This window comes from Lygodium microphyllum, chromosome 25 (genome assembly GCF_053477565.2).
Source record: "Lygodium microphyllum isolate KBCC chromosome 25, Lygodium_microphyllum_v1.1.10, whole genome shotgun sequence".
Taxonomy (NCBI): Eukaryota; Viridiplantae; Streptophyta; class Polypodiopsida; order Schizaeales; family Lygodiaceae; genus Lygodium; species Lygodium microphyllum.
The window spans coordinates 9,078,831-9,096,151 of NC_141159.1; the positions used below are offsets into that span (position 1 = coordinate 9,078,831).

The 17,321-nt window shown below is 44.2% G+C and overlaps 2 protein-coding genes across 2 annotated transcripts; one reads left to right on the plus strand and one right to left on the minus strand.

The window, feature by feature from the left end:
- The first annotated feature begins 5,105 nt into the window (after nucleotides 1-5,105).
- LOC148013898 (molybdate transporter 2-like) lies at nucleotides 5,106-7,139 on the plus strand. The gene has a single exon (XM_087666439.1). The coding sequence runs from the start codon at nucleotides 5,318-5,320 to the stop codon at nucleotides 6,761-6,763; it is 1,446 nt and encodes a 481-aa protein (XP_087522565.1). The 5' UTR covers nucleotides 5,106-5,317; the 3' UTR covers nucleotides 6,764-7,139.
- Nucleotides 7,140-7,261: 122 nt separating this feature from the next.
- LOC148013899 (uncharacterized) lies at nucleotides 7,262-10,005 on the minus strand. Its single transcript, XM_087666440.1, has 2 exons — nucleotides 9,249-10,005; nucleotides 7,262-8,603 (listed from the first exon to the last, which is right to left on the minus strand). The coding sequence occupies exons 1-2, from the start codon at nucleotides 9,760-9,762 to the stop codon at nucleotides 8,596-8,598; spliced, it is 522 nt and encodes a 173-aa protein (XP_087522566.1). The 5' UTR covers nucleotides 9,763-10,005; the 3' UTR covers nucleotides 7,262-8,595.
- Between the last annotated feature and the right edge of the window lie 7,316 nt (nucleotides 10,006-17,321).

A 17,321-nucleotide genomic window follows, 5' to 3' on the forward strand; every position in this document is an offset into this window, starting at 1 on the left:
GCGGAATCCTCGACGGGTCCGTCCTATGGCAGGGTGGTCCCAGAGAACTGGGAGGCTTCTCACAAGTTTTTATCGTCATTCGACCTTTAGATATTGATAGGTTAGAACCCGATTCATGCCGTTTTAGGGGACCGGAATGGGACTATGCCCTATGGGCAGAGAGGTTGAGCAACGTATCCCTCTCGTTTCCCATTCTCTTTGAACCAAGTGCGGCATAGATCTGCTTCGGGTTGGGTATCTCTGCGTAAAGTAGGATGTCCAAAACCCGATGCTAGAATGCTAATAGGAGACCTTGACAACTAGAAACCTGAATTTCAGGTCGATCCTAGTGGGTTCGGTCATGAACGTTCTGTTGCGAGGCGGATTCAGGAAACCCTAGGCGACAAAACTCGGAACATTCCTTGGGAGTGCCGGGCAGCGACGCTTAGATTCGTTTCTCGATAGACCGCTAAAAGGGTGCCTGGAAAGCCGATGGGCGGGCACCACACATATAGTGAAACTCCGGGATGTCGAGATACTGTGCCCAATCTTTCTGATCTGCCCTGACATAACTTTGGATGTAATCTTCAATGCCTTGATTGAGCCTCTCCGTTTGGCCATCTGTTTTGAGGATGAAATGCCGAAGAGAAGCAAAGCTGAGTACCCATCAACTTGAAAAGCTCCCGCCATATGTTGCTGAGAAAGTGGAGATTGCGATTGGATACAATGGCTAGAGGCAGACCATGATACTTGAAGACCCTGGAAAATAATAACTTGGCCACCTTTGGTGCTATAATAGGAGGCTCGATAGCAATGAAGTGAGTTTGTTTGGAGAGGTAGTCCACCACCACGAAAATAGCAGTGCATCCATGAGACTTTGGCAAATCTGTGATGAAATCCATGCTCACCACATCCCATGGTCGAGAAGGAATCAACATCTATTGAAGTTCCCTGCTAGCTTCATCCTTTGAGCTTTCACCATCTGACAAGTAGGACATGTGCGTACATACTCAGTGACATCCTCTCGCATTTTGGGCCAGTAGAAAAATCTCTTGAGGCGATCAAAAGTCCTAATCTGACCAGAATGCCCACCAATTTAGACTATCATGACATTCCCATAATATTTGATTCCTTAGCTCATCATTCTTTGGTACATACAGGGCTCCTTTATAGTAGATGAGCCCATTTCTGACTTCATATATTCCCCATGGCGTAGTCCTTGCTTCAATCTCCTTTAAGAATTGATGTGCCTCTTCATTTCCATTAATTTTCTCCCGCACTTGGGCCCTAAATCTGCTTTCGGCTACTGTGATGGCTTGTAATTTTGCTTGCCAACTTAAAGCATCCGGCATCTTGTTGGAGGAACTAGGTTTGTGAATAATTTCTATATCAAATTCTGCTAGAAAGTCCTGCCATCGGGCTTGCTTTGGTGACAACTTAGGCTGAGTTTGAAAGTACTTGAGAGAAATGTTATCTGTATAGACCTTGGTTGTCTTTTCTTGAACATAATGCCTCCACTTCCTCAAGCAATGTACCACTGCATACATCTCTTTCTCATGAGTCGCCCACCTCCTTTCAGTTGGGTCCAACTTCTTTGACTCATAGCACATAAGATGCCCATCTTGCATGAGCACACCACCTATGGCATAACTTGACGCATCTGTGTGGACCTCAAACGGGCATGAAAAATCAGTCATCTTCAACACTGGGGTTTGAATCATCATGCTCTTTAGTTGCTCAAAATCCTATTGTTCTCGCTCCGTCCATTGGAACGTAGCTAAATTGGATATTAAATCTATCAGAGGGGCTGTAATCTTGCTATATCCTTCAATAAACCTGCGACAAAAGATAATAAACCCCAGAAATTCCCTCACTTGCCCAAGCTTGCGGGGAGCCTCCCAAATTTTCATTGCTTGTACTTTCTTGGGATCTATGGCAATGCCATTTTCTTTAACCAAGTAGCCCAAGAACTCTATCTCTTGCACTGCAAACTCACATTTCTCTGGCTTAACAAATAACTGGTTGGCTCGGAGTTGGGAAAAGACCTTCTCCAAGTGCTGCACATGATCTTCCAACGTTTTGTTGTAAATAAGGACATCATCAATATATATGATCACAAAATCATCCAAATAGTCAATGAATATTTTATCCATGAGCTCACAAAAAGTAGCTGGTGCATTCATGAGCCCTTCTGGCATGACTAGCCACTCATAGCTCCCATACGGGCTTCTAAAGGCCGTCTTCTCTTCATCACCTTCCGCTATTCTGATTTGATGGTACCTTGACCTTAGATCTATTCTGCTGAAGTAGCGTGCTCCTTGTAGACGATCAAGCAACTCATCCACTATCGGAACAGGGTATCTATTCCTCACCAGAGACTTGTTGAGGGCCCTATAATCCGTACATAGTCGAAGAGACCCATCCTTCTTCTTGACAGATAGGACCAGAGCACCATAGGGCGATCTACTAGGCTGAATGTGACGAGAGGCTTCCATCTCTCCTAGTTGCTTTTTTAGTTCCACTAGCTCCGTTCCTGTCATCCTGTAGGCTGGCCTTGCTGGTGGCTGTACTCCTAGCAAGAGATCAATTCAGTGATCCACACTCCTGCGAGGCGGCAAGCCAGAAGGAAACTTGTCGAGCATGACATCCTGGAACTTGTTCAAGACCTCTCGGACCCTGTCATCTCCTATCGTCCAGATGATCTATTGAATCACTGGTTCTTCTTCGATGAGCCTCATCATACAGAGCCGTAACTTACCCCCGTGCTTCAGCTCTTTTTCTAGCTGCTTGGCAGTGATCTCCATGGGGCTTTGGGCTTCCACTTGTTCTTGTTGAGTTGACTCCATTGCCTGATCCATCACTGATTCCATCTTCTTTATGCCTTCAGCTTGTTGTTCCTTTGTTGGTACCTTTTGTATCCATACTTTTGCGGCACTATCCTTCTCATGGCTGCTTGAATCCTGCACCTTTGTGACCACCAATCTAGTATCCACCACATTTCCTGTCAGTGACTTGTTGTGGCCTCTGCACTTTGTGCGAAAATATGGCACCCATACCATTGATTAAGAGGCCTGCAAGTATATTTTATTCTTCTTCATGCCCAATATTTGTAAGACATGGTTGTCTATCCAATCCATGCCTAGGATGCCTTCAAAATCATCAATTGGGACCATTATGAAATCTAGGCTTGCCTGCCACTGTCCAATTTGAATTGGGACCCCTTTTGCCAACTTGCAATACTTATACTTCCCTTGTACAAAAGACACCTCCAACCCTTCTGCCCTCACCGGCTTCACACCTAGTCAGGCTGCTGCTTGAGGTACTATGAAATTATGCGTGGCCCCTATATCCACCCATCATTGTTTGGGACTGGATCCCCAACCTGGCTTGAACAAACATATTGCAGATGCTGGGAATGAAGGTCGGCATGGTGACTGATGGCTTTGCTCCCACTGCTCCTGTGTTGGCCTTAGGTTCCCACTCCTTCTCTTCCTCTTCTATCTCCGTAATCTGAATTGTTGATCTTGACCCCTCCACATCTACTTGTGCATAAGCAAACCTTGACCCACTTGATGAAGCTACCCCTCCCGGGCAATCATGCGTGAAGTGAGGTCGTGTGCATGTGTGACAAGCCAATGGGCCTTCTCTTCCTTGTCCAATTCTGCTTCCCCTTCCGTAGACACCTCTATTATTCCCTCGGCCGGCCCCTGAGTTGGTTGTCCTGGAACTGGCAGAACTATTTGCTGGGGTTGTCTTAGACCGAGTTTCATTGTACTCCAGTCTAAGGGGTTGCTTGCTATTCCATCTGCTGCTTCCCGGTGCATTGTTTTGGTATGATCCTTGATTTTGTCTATTTTCCCATGTTGGGTTTGACTGAGCAGTGTTGCCTCCTTGAGAGGACCCACGACCCGCCCCTCCTTGTCTACCCTCATAGTCTGTGAGTCTTTTGGCCATTGTCATGGCCTCCATCACACTTCCTGGCTTTTGTTTCTCTATTTCCCTTTGAGCCTATGGCTGTATCCCATACAAAAATCCGTGCAGTTTGGTAGTCACGTCCATGTCTGATAGCTGAAGCATTAGAGACTTATACTTTTGTACATAGTCTCTCATTTGCCCTGCATTCTGCCTTAGATTTCTCCATTCATCTCTGATCTTGAACGATTCATTCTTTGGCACAAAGTATTCCTTCATGTTTCTCTGCAACTCTTCCCATGAGAGTTTTCTACCAAATTATTCTTCCTCATACATCAGCCACTTCGAGGCATCACCCTCCAGCAGCTGTGCCGCCATCAATCCTCTTCTCTTGCTTGAGACCTTGAGTAGTTTCATGTAGCCATCCACCTCTCGTATCCATCTGTTTAGACTCATTGAGTCCCTTTCTCCTTTGTACTTTTCTGGTGCTTGAGGCTTGTATTTTTCCATCTCATCTGATGAGGAGTCATCCCGATCATTCTTCTCTTTCCTTCGGCGCCTTCGGTGATTCTCCCCCTCATTGTCAGTTTCAGCTTGAGCCTTTCCCAATGCCTTGGGCAGCATGATAGCCAGCAAGTCCTTGATCATCTCTCGCATGGCATGCATCGGGTCGGGCTTGCGCCGCGGCTTCTCTTCGTCATGCATCGCCACATCCAACTCATTTTCCTGCTCCATTGCATATTCTTCCCCAATTGCTAATCGAGGCCTGCTTGCCCGGATTCCAAGGGCCACTGAGATTTTATCTCAGTCATCCCCAATCCCACCTTTATTCTTGTTGCGTCCACCCATGTTGATGAACCACAACTAGCTTCCTTTCCAAAATCACTCCCACGCTTATTGATGAAGGACTAGCCTTCGTGTGAGTTGAGCTCTGATACCAAGTGTAACGCACAAGGCGTACGTAGAGTGAATCTTCCCACTTTGCATTCGTCACCCACAGTTGGCACCGTGATCCCCCATGCTTTTTTTCCCACGTTTGCTTGCAAGAAGACACTTTGCTTAGAAAAGAGAGTAGATAGCAAGATAGTTTTGAGAATGAAAAATGGTAATTGTATTATGTAGACACAAGGCCCGGGTGGAGGGAGAAACACCCAAGCGTATGTGAGATGAAAAATTGTTACAATGTTTTTGTGCGCTTGACCTCCCTCATACAAGGGGTTATCTTTCTCCAGCTTGGAGGGAGAGAGGCGATTGGGCTGGTAATCGTGTCGGAGAAAAAACTCTCGTAGCATGTCTGCAGCCGAATAAACGCACACACGGACACAGACAAACAGATTGCTTTGAGGGGATCATCTCTCCTACAGAGAAGGCGCAACATCCTGTCGGAGACACCCACATCAGCAATTTATACTGCTCCTGCGTAGCCATGGCCAGTACCAGCGCAGGCCATGGCCGGCAGCCCATGAGCTCGCTTGCCTCGCACCTGCGCTCCAGTCTGCACTACAAGGCCGCATGGGCGGAGGCGAGCGGCGCACTGGGCGACCTGGGCACCTTCGTCCCCATCGCCATCGCCCTTACGCTCGTCAACGGCCTCGACCTGGGCACCACGCTCCTCTTCACCGGTGCCTACAATATCGTCACCGGCCTTCTCTTTGGCGTCCCCATGCCCGTGCAGCCCATGAAGTCCATCGCGGCTGTCGCCATCTCCCAGAGCGACCCCCTCTCCGTCGAGCAGATCATGGCCGCCGGCATCTGCACTGCGGCCCTCATGCTCGTCCTTGGCGTTACCCGCCTCATGGCCGTCGTCCAGCGCCTCTTGCCCATGCCTGTTGTGCGAGGCATCCAGCTCTCTCAGGGCATCAGTTTTGGCAAAACAGCAGTTGGTTATATCCTTAAGCAGCAGGATTTCTCCACCAGCACCAGCAGCGGGCGTCGGCCTTGGCTCGGATTGGATGGTATGCTGCTCGCCCTTGTCGCTTTCGTCTTCATCGTGCTTGTCACTGGGTCGGGAGACAGCTTTGTGCAGGGATCTTCCGTCGCCGATAAGGATGATGATTCCACATCCCGAGAAGAGGGCAGGATGTGCCTTCAAACAAAGGAGCATCGAACTGGCATGCCTTACACCTTTAACCTTGAATCGATTCCCACTGCGCTTATCATCTTCCTGCTTGGTGTCGTACTCGCTTTCATCAGAAACCCTGCCATCTGGGCACAGCTCACTCTCGGGCCTTCCACACCCCAAATCATGAGCATCTCCTGGGAAGATTGGAAGACAGGGTTTGTGAGAGGAGCCGTGCCTCAGATCCCACTATCCATACTGAATTCTGTCATCGCAGTATGCAAATTGTCATCAGATCTCTTCCCTCGGAAGAAAGTCACACCGACAGCAGTATCTAGTAGCGTGGGAATGATGAATCTTGTTGGTTGTTGGTTTGGAGCCATGCCTGTCTGCCATGGGGCGGGAGGATTAGCCGGGCAGGTCCGTTTTGGTGCAAGGAGTGGTGCGGCTGTAGTATTCCTGGGGACTGCTAAGATTATTCTGAGCTTACTTGTGGGAAGCTCACTTGTAGAAATACTTTCTGCATTTCCTGTTGGATTACTTGGAGTCTTACTGCTCTTTTCAGGTGTAGAATTGGCCATGGCATGCAGGGATCAAAACAGCAGATTGGATGCATTCGTGATGCTTGTCTGCACAGTTGTGTCTCTGGGCTCCAATGCAGCCCTGGGCTTTGGCTGTGGAGTTGCACTTTTTGTCCTACTGAAGCTCAGAGATGTTCCTTACGCACGGTGGTGGAGCTTGTTCAAGGAAACCTTAACTGGTAGTAGCTCCCTAGAAACCCCTAGTGAATATCAACCCTGTCCTTCGCATTGACAAAGGACATGTGCCTAAGAGGGACAAAGATCATGTGTACAATAGCTCATATTGATGTATATAGATGTTCTAACTACATCATGCAGTAGTGGAGCTTGTTGAAGGAAAACCTAACTGCCAATCACCTCCAAGAAAAGCCCTTGTGGATATCAATCCTGTCCTTCGCAGTGAGGGAGATAATGTCCCAGGTTGATGTATGTAGATATTGTAAATGCATCAAAATCTGCACTAGGATATCTTTGGCAGCAGCATCATCACATAATGAGAGAAATGAATGGTCTCTGCATCATATTATATGCTATATCCAGGATTACTTATTATTATGTATTTTTTGATCGGATGAATAAATCGAGCAAGATTGTATTGTTAGAGGCAAGTGCGGCTCTGTTTACTATGGTGATGTATCATGATAGCCTCTTATCATGCATTTTGAGCAGATCAAGGTCTCCCAAGTCAAGCTTGGGACCTGGGACCATAATTTTGAAAAATGTACCGAATCAGTGCATTCCTCTATCGCCATGTGTGTTGCATCAATCACAATAGCCACCTCAAATTATCCTCTCACATGGGTTTTATTTTTGAAAACTTGGGCTTCAAGTGTGATATACGTAATACTGATTAGCAACTGATGCTTTTATGGCTCAATAAACACTGAATCTAAGGTTTGGATTTTGGATAATGAAGAATTCATGGCTCAATAAACATTGCATCTAAGGTTCGATTTTGGATGATGAAGACGTCAATGAATGTAGGGAATCTTTCAAACTTATCAGGCAGCAAATAAAATAGCTGGAGTAGCGTTGCTTGACTCAGACAATTTGACAACGGTCAATAAACATTGCATCTAAGGTTCGGATTTTGGATGATGAAGACGTCAATGAATGTAGGGAATCTTTCAAACTTATCAGGCAGCAAATAAAATAGCTGGAGTAGCGTTGCTTGACTCAGACTTAGCAAAAAGCTTTGAACCTTAAAGCTAAAGTTGCCAAGATGCCATTTTAGAACTGAACGACGAGCTTTTTGTCAACAACCAGCTGCAGTACCTCAGTCTGCTTCCTCTGGTGCCTTGCGTCACAAACCACTGTGTATGTTTCTGATATAAAGGGAGCTTAACTTGATGAAGTACAATTTTGAAAGCAAGCTTTTAGACCTTTCAAGTGATCGTAAGTTACTCAGGGCGAAGCGAATAACAGTATGCTGATAGAACAATCAGCTTTTGTATCTCACAAATTCATTTTACATAAATCCTTGGTTTTTATTGAACACTGAGTTTCTGCAGCAAAGTATTGATTCTGGTTTAAAGTGGGCATATCACCTGATGCACAAGGTTGACAATCTTGACAGCAAGCTCTTGAAGTTTACAAGTGAGGTTAAAATCTTAGAGGCCCGAGGGTCTTCCTGCAATGTGTTTCGGGAAGGATTAAGGATTGAATATGTGAATTTCTGTGCGTTCCTGCTGTGGATTACGTGACGCACCCCTAATTTGTGTTCCTTCTCCAAGCTTCTGTGAACTTGTTTGTCAGCTTCAACCTCTCCACCGCCTGTTGCAGGTCAACCCCCTGTTCCAGATAATTTTTAATACTTGAAAAGGGATACAGACCATGCGTTAGAGGAGAGGGTGACTTGGATTAGTAGGTGAAGCGAGCGACGCAACACACCATGGGAAGGTAAGCTCCAATCGCCCAGAACTCAGAATGATAGTTATGGTTCGTTTTGGCACTCGTCACTAAACACTTCGCGGGAAGGTCCTCTTAGACAGCAAGCTTTTCTGCACGGAAGACGGAAGCTAAATCCGTTGTTGACTTTGACACCAGCAGAGGCGGATTCACTCGTCATTTCACTGTCATACGTGCATCCGAGGGGATTAGCAGAGTATTCTGGTCTCGGTGTCAAGTTTATGTTGTGTTCAAAATAAAATAAATATGTAGATCTATTAGTTTCGTACTCACACACTAAACCTTCAAGCCCTTCCTACTATAACACGGATGAGTAATTTTTGAGGACATTATTTCCTTTTGATTTTGTACTATATCGGCTTTCGTAATAGTTATGGCACTTTCAATACTAAGACATATTTAGCATGTCCACCATGTCTTCTCCATAGATATCCCAGATAGTTTGAAATAGCTTAGTTGGCAGGTCGTCAAGGCTTGGCGCCTTCCCTGTTTTCATGAGTTGAACAGTGTGTTTTACTTCCTCCACAGAAAATGGCCTGTCAAGCAGTAATGCTTCTGCAGGCGTGATGGTTGGAAATCCGCCATCATCCAGAAAGTTCTCTTGACGGCGGTCAAAGTCAATCTGGAGATCCGGTCTACGCCAACAACTGCAGAAAGATGTCTTTCAAATACAGCTGCAATAGGATACTCATCAGTGTGGAGTATTCCTTGTTCGTCTTCCATTGTTGTTATGGTCTCCTTGGCATGCTTGAGTTTTAGAGCTTTAAAAAAGAAAGAATTGGGGGCATCCCTAGCTAATTCCCACTGACCTCTCAGCAAGGTCTTGGCCGCTTGAATTGCATGTTCCTCCTGAAGCCTCATAAATTCTTCCACTCGCCTCAGCAGAGTTTGAATGTGGATGTCATCAGGCATGATGGCCAATGCCTCCATGAGGTTCTCCCTAATTCTGCTTGCTGCTTCACCATCTTTTCTCCTTTGCGTTGCTACTTTCCTTCCGTGTGCTTTTGCTGCTACACTGACAGCTTCACGACATATTTGCCATCTAAAGGCAGGAGACAGGGTCAGGTCTCTAGCACTCTCCCAGGTCTTCGCCAATTCAGTGACAAATCCTTTATTATTGAGGAAAGATGTGTTGAGGCGAAACGGGGTGGGGGACTCTGTGTTCTCCCTGTCACAGTAACACAAAAGGACGTTAGTATAGGCAAATGGTCCGAAGCTGAGATTGCCGAGAGAGTACGGCAGGAAATGTTGCCATAGAGCCACCATGCCCCCGGGTGGAGTAAAAGCGATCGAGTCTGCATTCCCTCCACGTGCTACCCACATGGTGGTTGTGTCAAGTGCAAGCCAAGCACGGTCTCATCAAACTTGTCCCTAAGTCGGTCCAGAGAACCAAACTAGCTAACTGGCGCCCCTTGACTATGTTAAATTTCACATATAAGATCTACTCAAAAGCTCTGGCTCAACGGATTAAATTCCTCCTAGGGAGGATAGTCCATGAAAGGAAATTTGGATCCATAAATGGCAAGAAAATTCAGGACGCCGTCCTCAACCTATTCACGTCAATTGATCTTGCACTGAACCACAACTCTGAGTTTGCCATGGTCAATGTCGATCCGGATAAGGCATATGACTGTATTAATTGGGTCTTCATTAGGAGGGTATTGGAGCACTTTAAGTTTGGGCTGCTATTTATATCCATGGTAGACTCACTGTTCACAAATGCGCAGGCATCCATGAACATCAATCGGCAAGGATGCTTCATAGCCCCTCTCCTCTTTGCCCTAATAACTGATCCTCTGTTGTGCAGAATTGATAAAAAGATTCAAGATGGGACGATCAAGGGATTGCCCCTTCTCTTGACGAATCCTCCATCCCCTTGCAATTTTTTGCAGATGACAGTGCATCCATTGTTGTTGCAGAGAAGCAATCACTAGATTCCCTTCTTGAAACATTCAACGAGTTTGTTGCTCTCTCTTCATCAGTAATCAATCGCTCCAAGACTGAATTCCTTCCTCTCTCCTTAGAAGGACCACAAGAGTGGATGCACACATACGGCTTCAAGGTCATTCAACCTGGAGAAATCATTAGATATCTAGGGGCTCCAATTGGTATTGGCATTACAAACAAACAAAGGTTTAGCTAGTTTAAGGAGAAAATACAGGCTAAACTAGCTAGATGGCATGCTGACACGCTAACTCTAGTTGGCAAGGTAACTGTAGTAAAAAATATGTTCACTTCGCTAACTGTGTTCATGGCCTCATTCTTCCTCTTCAGTAATGCAACCTGGGGCAGTATAGAGAAAGATTTCAGAAGCTTCCTATGGAGAAAATGAGAGAAATATGGCTTGCTCAGATCAGCTGGGACACTCTGACTGCTATGAAGACTGAAGGAGGTGTAGGGCTGGACTCTCTGGCTTCTAAGGCAAACAGGTTGATCTTCTCACTCGATGGGAGGATGGGCTCTAATCAACCGTGGGCATTGATTCTTGAAGCGTGGATCACAACCTCAGCTCACCCCTGCTTTAGACCGACATGACAAGATGTAGTTAGCAGCTACCATAGCCCAATCAAGTTGTCTCAGTCACACATTGCTCAGGGTTTGGCGAGAGCCTGGTAGAAAACAGTCTCTTTGGCCAAGTGGACCCACACTTTCAACAGAAATGGGGATACCTCCCTTAGCTCCTCAATCTGGCTAAATCCTTTTGCATTTGAGTTGCCCATGTCCCTATGCAACAACAACCCCAAGTTAGCCAGGTCCATTGCAGGGAAAGACTTGAGATGCTGGTCCCAAATCTGGATCAAACAAACCTCCAATTGGCAATCAATAGCAGCAATAAGGGAGTTATTCAATCTCTCGATGTAGGAGATAGATTGGCTCCAAAGGATGATGATCTATTTACGCCTTGATTGGCCTACTTCACCAATAGTCTGCCCAACCCTCCTTTGCTTGCACTGGAGAGCCCATTTGGGAAACAACTGATTAAATGTAAGAAGTTGGGAATAGTTAGAATGTTAATAATATGCCATGTCACACAGACATTGGTATATAAAGAGAGAAGTTGTAATTTTTCATATCTTTTGACAAAATCAATACATTTACAATCTTTCTCTCCCTTCTTGCTCTAAGCTTTCATGGCTTCTTCATCTTTCCTGTCTTTCTCTCTCCAAATCTAGTGTGTCTCTCTCCTCGTCACTCTTATTCTCTCTTTCCCTGTAGTCTTTCTCTCTCCTCTGCAGCCTTTCTCTCTCCTCTTTCTCTCTCCTTGGTTCTCTCTCTGACAAGTGGTATTAGAGCTTCAGTCTTTGATCCATTATTTTCTTCCATTTTTACTCCTATTTTCCTATTTCAAAACCAATTTCAGACAAAAATAGTACAAGACAGTGACTAGTGGAGTGTTGCAGGATAACTACAGTTAGCAAATGACTACATCTGGAGATATCCAAGGTCAGATATGGCGGATAAGGGCTTAAATGGTTGGACGTCACCAAATTTTATGCAAAATTGAAGGTAACTAGGGTAAATGATGGTTAACCGGGCTTAGTTTGAGAACAAACTGTGGTTACTTTGAAAAGAGGGGTTTTTCTTTCCCCTTTCCTGGAAATTCCTGTAGGTTCCATGGAAGTTCAGCCCCAAGATCTGTTCATATCTCTCTCATCTCTGATCTTCTTGACCAAAAACTACCTGGAATAGAACCTATTCATCAGGAGCTTCAGATTGAGCACAAGATTGGGCAGCATTCAGGCCAGAAACAGCCCCGAAAATTGCGGCGCAATTTTCGGGCTGATTCCAGCCCTGCCCCTGCTCAGCCTGCTTCATCTCTAGCTCTTCAAGTCATTTTCAGCCATGTCAAGGTATTTCTCTTCAAATTTTAATCTCTCTCATTAATCCAATTGCTGAGCTTAAGCCATTTGACTGAGAGATTAAAGAATTGAACATTTTCATCAAATTCTCAGCCAACCTTTGCTTGAATTCATCTATTCATGAATGCAATGCTTGCCTAATGCATATTAGCTTCAATCAGTGAATTAAAGGCCTCAATCTGAGATTTCAGCATAACACTTGAATCTTATTGATTGAATACATTGATTGGTGCCTTTGTTTACTCTAATCCAATTGATTGGTTGATTCTCTTTTGCCTAAATTGGAAAATTGTAAAAGGGTAAGTACTAGCAATCAGTGAGTCACTGAATTGCATAGGTAAAACCCTTCTCCCATCTCAAGTTTTCTTATCTCAATCAATTGCATCTCATGAAAGGCTGAATGGATATTTTTGAATTGCATATCATGCTGATTGCTTAGCACACTAGCCTCTGCCATGTTGATATTCCCACCGAGGAAAAAGTGGATGTCGGGGGAGATAGTGGGACAAAAGAGAGGTGACCCTCCCTCACTATCGAAGATCCCGAAGGGGTGCAACCAATCGACCCGGGGGGAACTTTGCCCACCTCCCGGTGATTCGGAGCCCGTGTAGGGAGCCTGTCCTGCCGTTTTATCCCTCACATAGGTACAACGAGTGGAGGATTGAAGATTGAAGACTTTCCAACGACTCAAGTACCTACTGGACTAAAATAGGGTAAAACAGGGAATTTACAGGTCACCCACAGGGTATTTACAGGTGGATATAGGTACACCCTTCATTACTGAAGCACAGGTGCAGGTACTACAGGGTACCCACAGGTCCTATATACCCCTTTGCAGGGTTTGGTAGCCATTTGAGGTTACTCTCTTGCATTACAGGGTCAAAACAGGGCACTTACAGGTCTAAACAGGGTGCAGGACTGGACAGTTCAGACTCTGAAATTCAGTTACAGAATTTTCTGTCCTAAACCTGTTATAGCGTGCTATAGCTCATCTCGAAGAGGGCATTGTTAGCTTCGATTCGCACAAAAAAGTTCTGCAATCGGAGTTTTCTAGCCAAAGTTATAGCCGTTTTACTGATAGGGGGTATTGCAGGACTGCACTAGTATGGCAGGACATAAAGGCAAAAATAAGGTCCAGGAGGATTATGCACAGCAAATCAGGGATTCCATGATGGAAAGTACACTTCAAAAGAACCCTGAAGAGTTTCAACAACAAGGAGAAATTAGTATACTCAATGATACTTTGTGTGCTCATGAACTAAGGCATAGAGAGCGACATGAGGCCATGTTGTCAAGAATGGATCAGATGGTTCAATCTACTGATCAAACCAAGGCTCTTATAGAAAAAGTTAGTATTATCCAATGACCAACTCTCGGCACAAATCTCTAAACTCATACAATTGCAAGTGGCATCAAAAGAAGTTAATGAGAAGGCTTGTTCAAACAGTGACCCTTCAGTCCCACTTCAGCCATCCAACCAAAATGGTCATGGAGATGGGATCATTGGAAGAAGAGGCATACCAAATAGTCAGTATGAAGTAGGAGAAGCTTCACAAAGGTATGATGACTATTTGGGCAGTTTGAATAGAGCCAATACTCAAACTTTTGGACTGCATACTCAGAATTCCAGGGGTGCCTTACCAACAGGAAGATTACATGGTAATTCTCAGCCACCTGTTGGAAGATTTCAGTCTCAATTTGGGGGTTTTGTACTTAGAAATCCTGATCAGTCAGTTTTGGGACAACAACCCTTTCATGATAGAGAATTCAAGGACAAAATTGTTTTATCCAAATTCAATGGCCAGTCATCTTCACCATCAGAATTAGAGGAATGGATCTCTAAGATGGAGTCTTATTTTGACATATTTCCTAAAACTAATGATATGAAGATACACTTTGCCTCCTTGCACTTAGAAGGATTTGCCCACACTTGGTGGAGGTATATCAAGAAAGAGAATGTACTTATTGAGAATTGGGAAGCTTTCAAGGCACTTATGGCTGAAGTCTTTGTTTCACCTCTTGAAAAAGAGAAGTTAGAACGAAGATGGTATGGTTTGGAACAAAGGGACCTAAGTGTAAGAGAATATACAAACCAATTCCTCAACTTGACCATGTATGTGAAAAACATCAGTGATGAGACCAAGTTACACAAGTTTATGTATGGTTTAGAACCATCCTTGTCAGCTGATGTTATGGTGCAGAATCCTACTTCACTTTTCAAGGCTATTGAGCTTGCAGAGCGCTATGGAAGAAAGTATAGGAAAGAGTCTTCATTTCAGCCACGTTATGGACAGCCAAGGACTGTTTTAAAGCAAGGGCAAGTTAGTAACATTTATGGCAGCAATCATATGCCTAGTGGGAGCTTACGAGTACCAACTTATCCTATGAAGCTAATGCAGTCACAATCAATGTTGAAAATGAAGATTTCGAGGATGATGGTGGACATGAGTACTTTTATGATCCATCTGACTCTTTTCCTTTTGATCCAGGCGGTGATATTCCATTTGATCCTGGTGGATTTTGTAATGAGTTGCCTGCTGCCACTAATTGTTCTATCTCTATGGATGCTTGGACAGGATCTAAGAGCCCTAATACACTTCGTATGAAGGGAAGCATATGTGGAAAGCCAGTGTTCATCTTGATAGATAGTGGCAGTACTCACAGTTTTGTCAATAAATCTATTATGTACAAGTTGAATTGTGTTCCCACCGACTTACAGCAGCCCATTCGAGTACAAGTGGCTAATGGTGAAGAGGAAACCAACATACAAATTTGCCCACATGTTTCTTTGCAGATGGCTGAAAATTTTGAAGTCAAAGTAAACCTGATCACTTTGGAAATGGGGCCCATAGATATTGTACTTGGTTGTGATTGGTTGATGACCTTAGGCAGGATTACTATGGATTTCTCACAGTTATATATGGAGTTTTTCTCTAATGGACAGCTCATCCATTTACAAGGAATCCCTAGTAGATCTGATTTTCAACTTATCACCATTCAACAACTCAAGAAAGAGTACAAGAAGCGCTCACAGATATTTGTATTGCATTTGAACAAAGAAACACAAGATCAGCCCAATAATTCAGCAAACCATCCAGCCTTGACAGCTCTTCTTGAGGAGTATAAAGATTTATTTGAAGTACCTACTTCATTGCCTCCTAAGAGAGCAGTGGATCACCCCATTGATTTGGAACCCAACTCAAAGACAATCAATAAGCCACCTTACAGACTATCAAAATGTGAACGAGAGGAAGTAGCCAAGCAAATCAAAGAGCTTCTTGAAATGGGATTCATTGAACCAAGTTCTTCACCTTATGCATCCCCAATCCTGTTAGTAAAAAAGAAAGATGGATGGATCTTTCAGAATGTGCATTGACTACAGGGATCTCAATAAGATAACAGTGAAGAACATGTATCCTATACCCAGGATAGATGATTTGCTTGATGAGCTTAAGGGGGCTCGATTCTTCACGAAGATTGATTTGAGATCAGGGTATCATCAGATTCGCATGAGAGAGGGTGATGAAGTCAAGATGCTTTTAGGACTGATCGTGGGCTCTACCATTTCTTGGTGATGCCATTCGGCCTTACAAACACTCCAGCTACCTTTCAAAGCTTGATGAATAAGATTCTGCAACCTTTCCTCTTTCAGTTTGTCTTGGTGTTCTTTGACGACATTTTGATCTATAGCAAGATTTTATAGGATCATTTGTCACATATGAGGAAGGTTTTTGATGTATTGAGATATCATAGGCTTTTTGTTAAGGAGAAGAAGTGTTCTTTCATGCAGACTGAAGTGGAATACTTGGGACATATAGTCAGTGAAAAAGGAATACAGGCTGATCCCAAGAAGGTACAATGCATAAAAGATTGGCCAACGGCTACTACTACTACCTCTTTTAGAGGATTTCTTGGTCTATCTTCATTCTATCGCAGATTTATAAAGCATTATGCGGCAATTGCAGCCCCTTTAACTGACAGGTTGAAGAAAGAGGCTTTCTTTTGGGATGCTCTTGCAGATAGCAGCTTCAACCAGTTAAAGGAATTAATTACTTTTGCTCCTATTCTTGTATGCCCGGATTTCTCCAAAGAGTTTACTATACAGTGTGATGCTAGTGGCCGTGGCATTGGGGCTGTTTTGCTTAGGAGCATGGAGTAATTGCATTTGAAAGCCGTAAGCTTACAGATAAGGAGATGATGGCCATGAATGTTTATGACCAGGAAATGTTGGCTATCCTGTATGCAATCAAGAAATGGCACCATTACTTATATTGCAGCCGATTCAGAGTACATAGTGATCATCGAGTACCCAAGTATTTCCTTACTCAGTCAAATCTCACTCCAAAGCAACGACGATGGGTAGCAACATTACAAAATTATGACTTTGACATCACTCATACAAGGGGCAAAGATAACATAGTGGCTGATTCTCTTTCTCGTATGTGGGCCTGCAAAGTGTCAGCCATGATAGAATTACATAGTGATTGGATTGAAGAGCTACAAGAGGCATATCTCTTAGATGAGAAATTCAGCCAAATCTTTCAGAAATTACAGCAAGGTCTTATGGAAGAAAACTCGCATTACCAGCTTAAAAATGGTCTTATTTGGTGGAAGGGCAAGATTGTTATTCCCTCTACTTCTTCTTTCAAGCGGAAAATTATGGAGGAGTTACATTCTTCCCCTTTAGCTGGACATCTGGGAGTTTTCAAGACATGACAGGATCAGCAAGAGCTTTTATTGGAAAGGACTGTGGAAAGATGTCAAGGACTTCGTTATGAAGTGTATGCCTTGTCAGCAAAATAAGGATAGCACCCATAAGCCAGGAGGTTTGTTGCAGGGTGGAATAGTATTTATGTGGTGGTTAACAAACTCACCAAAGCAGCTCATTTTATCCCAACAAAAATTCAGTTTAGTGCTTCTCAAGTGGCCAACCAGTTTATGGAGCATATTTTCAGATTACATGGATTACCGCAGGTGATTGTCCATGATAGGGACTCAAAGTTTATGAGTAACTTTTGGCAA

Bases quoted from the DNA above. Each gene is read 5' to 3' on its own strand.
- LOC148013898 (XM_087666439.1), top strand. From the start codon at position 5,318: ATGGCCAGTACCAGCGCAGGCCATGGCCGGCAGCCCATGAGCTCGCTT.
- LOC148013899 (XM_087666440.1), bottom strand. From the start codon at position 9,762: ATGTGGGTAGCACGTGGAGGGAATGCAGACTCGATCGCTTTTACTCCA.